This window comes from Polypterus senegalus, chromosome 15 (genome assembly GCF_016835505.1).
Source record: "Polypterus senegalus isolate Bchr_013 chromosome 15, ASM1683550v1, whole genome shotgun sequence".
NCBI lineage: Eukaryota > Metazoa > Chordata > Cladistia > Polypteriformes > Polypteridae > Polypterus > Polypterus senegalus.
Window position 1 is genome coordinate 3,826,526 of NC_053168.1, and position 9,204 is coordinate 3,835,729.

The 9,204-nt window shown below is 38.4% G+C and overlaps 1 protein-coding gene across 1 annotated transcript in view; it reads left to right on the forward strand.

Moving 5' to 3' along the window:
* atp2c1 (ATPase secretory pathway Ca2+ transporting 1) overlaps positions 1-8,987 on the forward strand; it is a 114,345-nt gene extending 105,358 nt beyond the window's left edge. Inside the window, exons 23-27 of the mRNA XM_039737476.1 lie at positions 147-263; positions 4,875-5,022; positions 5,261-5,356; positions 5,793-5,934; positions 8,607-8,987. Of these exons, the coding sequence (XP_039593410.1) occupies positions 147-263; positions 4,875-5,022; positions 5,261-5,356; positions 5,793-5,934; positions 8,607-8,725 (622 nt within the window). The 3' untranslated portion in view covers positions 8,726-8,987. The remainder of the gene's footprint in view (positions 1-146; positions 264-4,874; positions 5,023-5,260; positions 5,357-5,792; positions 5,935-8,606) is intronic.
* Positions 8,988-9,204: the final 217 nt, after the last annotated feature.

The following is a 9,204-nucleotide window of genomic DNA, read 5'->3' on the forward strand; positions in this document are numbered from 1 at the left end:
GGATGTCTTCCTCGCTTGCACATTCTGTGTATTTCTAAGGATAAGTGATATTTTATTTACTATAAGTTATACTTGGCTTATGAGAGTGTGTCTGTTAATATTCTCTTTGACAAATTAATTTTCTTGAATTTCTTTTCCCCCCACAGGAGTATTGCTGCCTTGACGTTAATCTCTTTAGCTACATTAATGAATTTCCCTAATCCTCTGAATGCAATGCAGATTCTTTGGATTAACATCATTATGGATGGGCCACCTGCTCAGAGGTAATATTTCATATTCCAAATACTGTAATTTTAATGTGCTATCAATCAATAAGTGAACAATAAACAAGCAGATTGTGTTTGCCTTTGTTTTTACACCTGAGATAAGACTGGACTAACTGGTTGGATTCTGGACATTTACCCCTGCATGTCTTTAATCAAGTGGGGTTCCTTTTTTAAATGAGCATCTATGCAGTTACATATCTTGTAAGTAATTCATAAAAATAATTTGGCAGCAGCTGCTCAGTGCTCGATACAGTCAATGTGTGAAGGGTTTATAGTCCATCAGTAATGGCTGTCTCTGGTTTTGCAGTGATGTTTGAATTGGATAATCCTTGACCATACCTTAGTTCTTAAAGACATACCAGAGCAGCAATCTGGCAACGTCCTCAGTTTATATCATTTACATTTGAAACTCTAATCCCAGTCAAGGGGTCTTGAAAAGGTCCGTAACTACTAATGTTGGACCGGTACTAAAATTTTGACTTCGATATTAATACCAACTTTTGTATTTTTAGTACATATTTAAAAAAAAAAAAAAGCCCACCCAAAGCAAATAGCGGATGACTCCGAACCCCACTGTCTTCCTCCAGCCACCCTGGTGCTCCATACTGCACAACACTTCCCTCTTTATAGCTTTGAGTCCCAATTCGGTCAAGGCAATATTCCCTGGCAAAGCCAGACCATGTCACTGCAATTTGGGAGGAATCCACATAAAGTTTCATTTTATAAAGTGTTAGGACAGGGAATTGAGAGATAAGCTGATGTCTACTTCTGGTACCAAAACTCCAGAAATGCTAGTACCATACCGCATTAAAATTTGGGTTTTTCAGTACCTGTGTACCTCACAATCCTAATAACTACTGATATCAAGTGTTTTGTTCTGTTTTGTTCGCTTGCCCAAGAGAAAATACATTTGGTGATTGGCAATTGTAAAGGTGCACTGTCTTCGGGAAGTAAGTTCTGCTTACCTAGCATGACTAGTCATAGTTACAGGTTACAAGGTTTGACACATCTTGCCTTACTTAAGAAACACTGGACATGCCAGAATCTGCCCAAGCATAATTATTTGGTATGTACTGCAGTCTTCTGGCTCGTTCACCACCATAGATGAAGCTCTTTGTCTCGCACGGTCACATCTGCAGCAGGCCATACTGCCAAGACGCATAATTGGCTAAGCTAATGGCCTTCTATTGCCTGAGTAGCCATAATTGCCATTATCTGTGGGATGAGATTTGGTATTTGTTGTGTTGCACATCCCAGTTACGGTACGAGGTTTAGCCTCAGAGGTGAAAACAAAATAGCATGTAAGCAATATACTGTATATAGTCACACCTTGACAGTTTATTCATGTAAACTTTTCCCATGTAAAACTGAAGAAATAATGAATTTGGCTTCCATACCACTTACTGGTGATTATCTTCTTTAGTTCAGCCAGATAGGTCATGCGTACGTCCAGTTTTCTTTGAGCACAAGAGAATAGATGTGAACCTGATTGTGGTGTTAGCTGTGGTGGGCTTTAAGTTCTCAATTCCAGATAAACTACTGAAGGTTACATTTTTACCAGAAAGTATGTGATGGTAGACAGCCACACGTATGACTTTGTTGCTCCCTTTAATAAATCACTAGGGTTACGCAAAAGTATAGAAATTTCAACCATCTTGACAGTGCCATTTAAAATCATTGTGATTCACCGTGTTATCGGTTGTTGCTTGCATGCCCTGGTTTGTGCCCTGTACACATTTTGGTGGCTGCAGCTAGCGGTAGGTGCATTATATGTAACCAGTAACGGCGGACTGCACGATAATGTGCAGTGAATACTCTTTATCTGTACATTTAGCATTCGTTTGCTCAGAGGTTGATGTGCTTGCTGCTTCGTGAGCAGCTCTTGTTTTCACCACCCTAGCAGCCGGCTTCTTCTCTTCTTCCGTTGGCATCTTTTCGTGTTAAAACTGATTAAATCAGTTGTTTGTGTTGCAATTACAGTACTTAGTATGTTTTTCTTAATTTTTCACTTGAGCTGGCACTTAAGCCTTCAATCTGCCTCAGGAGTGATTTAAGATATGAAGAGGTAGAGGTAGTGATGGCGAAGGTGGTAGGGAGGAGAATGGCGCCCATGCGCAGCAAGGGCCGCCCTGCTGGTTGCTGCCAAAAGTTGATTCTGCAATAAAATAAAATGAAAAGAGGTATAAGCTTGGAGGTCACCCCAAAAGCAGACAGTAGGGGTCATGCAGCATATGTGTACCAAATTTCAGTTCAATAGGTCAAACGGTTTTCAAGCTACAGGTGATTTAAAATCCTGGACAGACAAATGGACAGCCATGGTAGCGCATTGTATAAGAAGATACGCCAAAAAGGTTATCGTTCACTGCCAGGTTTAATTTTTTTTTTTTGTTTTTTATTTCGCCTTATACAATTTCTTGTATTAGGAATTTGTTAGTTTTCGCATACCCCTTGGATTCAGAGCGTAGGGTCAGCCATTGTACAGCGCCCATTGAGCAATTGCAGGTTAAGGGTCTAACTCAAGGGCCCAGCAGAGTAGGATCTCTTTTGGCAGTGACAAGGATTTGAACCGGCAACCTTCAGGATACCAGCACAGATCCTTAGCCTCAGAGCCACCACTCCACCCTAATTTATGATGGAAACAACTGGGCCATGACAATTATAAGACGGTGTATTAGTCAGTTTGTAAAAGAGCTTTGTTCCACCATGTTGCCATTTTTCTAGCACTATATGCAGCACTCATGTCTACTTTTCTGCTTTTTGACTTTCTTGTTTAACACACTGACTGCAAGACCCTTTATTACTGCAGTACGTGTCTACACATATATGATAAATAATGACCTCTGTCAAAACTTGTACAAATGTAAAGAGATTTATTAGAAAGCTAAACTTTTATTATCAACAGTAACTCTGTTAAAAATATAAAGAAACTGTTAATTCTTTTATTTTTTACCAGCAACATAACTAAAAGTCTGCATTTGAGTGAGAGTCCTAGAAGCATGGCACCTCACAAACATAGTGCATTTCATTGTGCTGTCCACGCTTGTTGCACACAACACATGTGGTAGTTGATGACTGTTTGTGTGCAGTGGGCAGCAGAATGTCGATATAGCGCTGTCCTGACAGACGTGACAAGTCCAAACGCCTTGTGATGAAGAACCGGGGCACTGATCCGCAGCAGTACCAGAGTCTACGGGTTCCACATCATCAAATTGATTGTCACAAATACTGACTGTCATCAAAATATTCAGCAATAAGTCTAGTTGTTTCATAACATTAGCAGGTTTATATGACAACATAACTACTGACTGGCTATTTATAATATTTTTCTCTGTAAGCTGTTGTCTCCAAAAAAAAAGAAAATTCTATGGTTATCCAGTAGATGACAGCGATAGATGGATAGACACAAGGTACTGTATTGTAGATAGACAGATAGATACAGTAGATAAATATAACTTTATTTGTAACTGAGATGCCAGTGTAGAGACTGCCAGCAGGCCGGTTGTGTCTACAGGATCTGTACACTGAAGTAGGAGTTTTCTTATATGTCGCATCTTGACAGGTTTAGTGAGATATGAGAGATTAAACTGGACATCATACATTGTGTTCAAAGTGTTAAATCTACTTTCTTTCCATCTGCTGGGTGAGAAAGTGCGCATTTACTGGTATGCAGAACAACGTCAAAACACTCAACTAGTGTAAGTGAGGAGTACCAGGCTACCCGTGACAGAGATAAGAGGTGGCAGCTTCATTAACGGATTTTCTGGTCTTAATCAGCGATGTGCAGCGTTTCTTTAAATAAACGTTTCTCAGTGGTGTTAGATGATGCCTTCTTTGTTTGATCAGCATTTGTACTTTCTCTCTCATTTTCACATGTAAGTTCACAGATTTTTCATAATAAGTGTAGCCTGACTTGATCCATGAGTCTTTTTGGAGTGATAGCTTATGGTTTTGGCAAAATATGAAGACAGGCAGATTTTTGAATCTCAAATGCAAATATAAATAACCTGTTAATGCTGAAGTCTGAAACTGTCAGAAAATGAACCACACTAGGTACCTATTTGGGCAAACTTTTCCTTGTTTCGTTTATTTGTTCATTTGTTCTTTCTTTCTCAAGACAGCTTAGAAAAAATGGGAATTGTTTAAAACAAATCAGTTATGTTTTGACTGGTGGAAGCTTGGGAAAGAAAAGAGAAGTAATATAAACAAATCCCCTCCAATGCCTTTATTTGCGATGCTAGACAATGTTGGTAGCACCACTGTGGCTCACAGATTCCGAATCCCAAGTTCTGATCCCATGCCTGGACATTGTCTGTGTAGGTTTTTCTACCACATCCCTAGACATGTTAGGCTGATGTGTGATTCCCAATTGTCCCCTGTGTGAGTGCAGGGCCGTGCATAAGTGGTCCTCGTCCACAGCTGTTTCCTGCTTGGCCTTCTGTGCTGTCAGTATAGGCTCCAGCCACACACAGCCCTGAACTGGACTAAACAGGTTGGGGAATATGATTTTATGCTACTTGATATTATCATTTGTTGGCGATACTTTAATATTCAGATTAATTTTAGAAGGCATACTTTTTCATTTACTTTAATTATTCTTTTCTTTGTCAGCTTGGGGGTTGAACCTGTTGATAAGGACGTCATAAGGAAACCTCCCAGAAATGTTAAAGACAGCATTCTCACTAAGAATTTGATTGTGAAGATCTTGGTTTCATCGCTCATCATTGTTTGTGGCACACTGTTTGTCTTCTGGAGAGAGGTATGGAGCGTAGAATGAAAATACATTTGTTTCATTTAACTGGCTCTACAGTGGCAGTGTTTCCAAAATTAATCATTTTTTGTTTCAAATAGAAGATTTTCATGGTGCTTTTGTGTGTAAAGGATTAAGGAGTGCTTATTTAAAATACGAATTTGTTTAAATGTACCTATTAAGAGTTTTTTGTTCGTTTTTAATATTAAAAGTTACTCAAGTAATTTGTTGTACTTCTTTCCCACAGCTACGTGACAATGTCATCACTCCAAGAGACACAACAATGACCTTCACTTGTTTTGTATTTTTTGACATGTTCAATGCATTAAGTTCAAGGTCACAGGTGAGGAGTTCTGATTTCACACCAGCTGTGTTGATTATTTTAATTATTTAAGACGTTTCCAGTGTTCATCACCTGCAGCATATCTATGCCTTGCCTGGCCTGTCTACCTGATTCTTCCTCAGGTTGCAGTCCATGAGAGTTTCCGTCTTACATTACGAATGTGTTCTGAACCCAGATAGAGTAACATGATCTGGTTAATCCTGTCCGTGTCAGTTTTAGATGTAGACAACACACCTTCCCATGTCTTAAGCTCTGCGAACATAAGAGTACACTAATATAAAACTGCAAGTGCATTAAGGGGGCTTTGTTTAAGGGCCTTTTTATCATCACTCATATCTGCAATTTCAAACTCACAAACTTTGGGGATTGTAAAGAACATTTTCAACACTGACATAATGATGGATTTATGTTAATAATCCTTTGTTTTTCTCCACAGACTAGATACGTATTTGAGATTGGATTGTGTAGCAACAAAATGTTTTGTTATGCGGTGCTGGGATCCATCATGGGGCAGCTGCTTGTAGTTTACTTTCCACCGCTGCAGAAAGTATTCCAGACAGAAAGCCTCAGCATATTTGGTAAGCCTTCTTTTTTGCAGAGCACGGAGATCCATTCCTCTAATATTTAACAGTGTTTATTATCTCTTTTAGTAAGTACAGAAGACATGCAAACATTATTAATCACTAATTGCTATATTGCTGTATTATTTTGTTTTGCACAAACCAATAGCTTTGTTCATTCATTTTTCTTTCTGGATGCATATTGTGTGTAAAAATGTTATTATGGCTTTGCTACTTGGGTTATAAATATTTAACCACAGAAAAAGAGGTGGAAGTTGTAATTAACGTTCTCACTAATATAGACAAGAAAACATGACCTGTTACAGATTACTTTTAAGTAAACGTTCTCAAGTGTTTCTGGAAAGGGTTTAATGTGTATATATATATATATATATATATATATATATATATATATATATATATATATATATATATATATATATATATATACCGGGTGATGCACGAAAAACCTAACCATCTCCGACTCTAATGTTGATGTTCGTTTCTTAGCCCATACACGAAATGAAAGATATGCAATACAAAAATCTGTACCTACTGGGTAGAGGAGTTACTGGAAATGATTTCCTTGAGCGTCAATACACTTTTCTGCACGCCACACCATATTGTCATAAATGCACCGCAGCTCAACCGCTTCAATTTTTCCAGTTTCACTCTGTATAGTGTCCTTCAGTAATGTTTTTGGATTACTGACATACACTTTTTCCCTTCATATTGCCTCAAAGGTAAAAGTCACAAGTAGATAGGTCCGGTGATCTTGATGGCCACAAACCTTTGCTGACAGGTCGTTCTTCTGTGAAGATGTTGTGAATTCGAGAAAGTGACTCGCGAGAAGTGTGACATGTCGTTCCATCCTGTTGAAAGACGGTAGACACATACGCTTCCACTATTCTAATCCTCCGTTGCAGAGAATACATGTTCCGGATCTCTTTCACGCATGTCTTTACCCACTGGCTCACAGCTTGATTTCCTGTAGGTGATCCAGCTCACAGGACACTCATTGTTGAGGACCCGAGCGACTGGACCAGGCCAAGGGGACGCCCACCTAACACCTAATTGCAACAGAGATAGGGTCATTTCTGGAGGGTGGGACTGGACCGTGTGTCTGCCCTTTGGGGTCACCAATCGGGATCCTGAGCTGTTTCATCGCGTGGTGGGTGCGGCAACGCACCGTACCAGCGCATGCTCCCCAACTTGACTTAGAGTTGCTTGGTATACTGGTACTGGAAAAGAACCAAAAAAATAATTTCAAAACAGTACATAATCCGTATTTCAGGATTTTCACTACCCAAAGTAAATGTCAGCTTTCCTCTTAATCCCCATTTCACTCCACCCTCATTTTTTTTTTCATTTTGTTGAAAAACGTCTGTCTGTTGACATCATTAAATGAATCTACATGTTTTGACACAGTTGGAACTTCAAGGGGTAAGCATTTTGGTGTCGGTACTGAAGTCCAAAAGCTGGAATTGATAGAAAATTGAGTGTATGTGTGCCATTTTGTAGGGTAGATGAGTTCACATTACAGTCTGACACAGGTCACTTGTATATGATCCATCAAGACAAACACCTGGGAATTGAGCAATGAGGCTTGTAAAGCGAATATAGAACTTGAGGTGACCAGGGATCATACACAGAAAGAACAGATGAAAGAGATTTGGCCACATAGGACCATAGAGCAGCAAATGGAGGACGTGCCTTATACATTTAAGGAGGAGAGTTGACAAAGTGAATATTTACATGGATATTATGGAGGGTTGGATGTAATCCGTGTATAATTTTGAACTCTGACTGTGCTGGTGATTGGCGATTTTAACATTTGTGCATACAGAATTTCAGCACACTGTTGAGTAAGAAGCAAGATTGCAAGACTGGTCACTGGAAAACAAGATAGCTTTGTGTAGCAAGGAGTAGAAAGAGGAGTCAGGCTTGTATTTATGGGATAAGTAGAGCGCAAAATTGTAAAGTGTGTTTTTCTATTGATTTCTTTATGAAACTCTTATGATTTATATTCTAAAAAATTTTTTCTCCATGTGTTTTTTTTTTTTTTCGTTTTTCTAACCTTGAGTCTATTTCTGTTATTAACTAATTAAAAATGATTTGCGCCATCCTACCACACCATTTTCCTTTTCCTAGGCATCACCATTTTGTGCAGGTTTGTTACGGCAGTTACTAGGGTCTTACAATGGGTGATACCCCGGAGCAGACTGCATTAAATAATGTCTGGGGTTAAAGTTATTAAGGGCGAGACTTCTGTATTGTCCAAGTTTGCGGATAAAACCAAACAGTAAAAAATATCTGCTAGTGTATTTAAATTCACTGTATTTAGTAATTAATAAAATCTGTACTTGTATTTTAGCCCAGAATTGTTCACAGTGCTCTATGCCTGCACTCATACACAAAATAAGTTCTTATTGTATTGTTTGTGTGTTTCAAACCTCACTGACCAGTTCCTGTTCTCTTCGACTTTGATTTAGTTATAGTGAGTTAGTGAGTTTACGACTCTTCTTATCTCGAGACCTGTATGTCATCCTTTGTGGTATGCCGCTTCCCTTTCGAGGCACATCAGAATTGGATGTCCTTCATGTGATGACTGTATATTTTATTAGGCTGTTGGTTTCTGTTGATTGTTCCATTGTTTTATGTCTTCATTTTCCTTTGTTTTCCTCTTTCAGATTTAATTTTTCTGCTTGGATTAACCTCTTCAGTTTGCATTGTATCTGAGATCATAAAGAAGATACAAAAAGGAAGGGATCGAATCCAAAAAGAAAATGTCCCCTTTCATGAAGTATGATGCATATTGCATCTTATGTACAATTTAGCTGTTATCTCAAGATGATCAAGGACTGGAGAAAGCCCCGAGGATTTGGCTGTAATTATTATTTTGTATTAAGACTTGTATTTCAAATTCTTAGTAGCGCATCCACACCTTGAACTCTACAAGGAAGGCACTTGCTGAACTACAGGTGATGTAGGCCACACCGTTTTTTCCTTGAAGATTTGATTTGCTGCTTTTGTTACAGTATCCTTGTTTAGAGGTATCTATTAAAAAAAAACAATATTTATGTCACTTTTACTCCTATAATTTTTAGAGCTTTTATTGGTACCGTATGTATTTTTTTAATTTTTAAGTTTTTCTTTTTCCTTATACAATATGGTGATGGATATTGAAAGTGTGGTTTGGATGTTACATTGAGGCATTCCATTTGATGACTAAGTGATAAAAGATTATTTTAATTTATGATTATGTTTATGAACAAATTCTGGGAGACC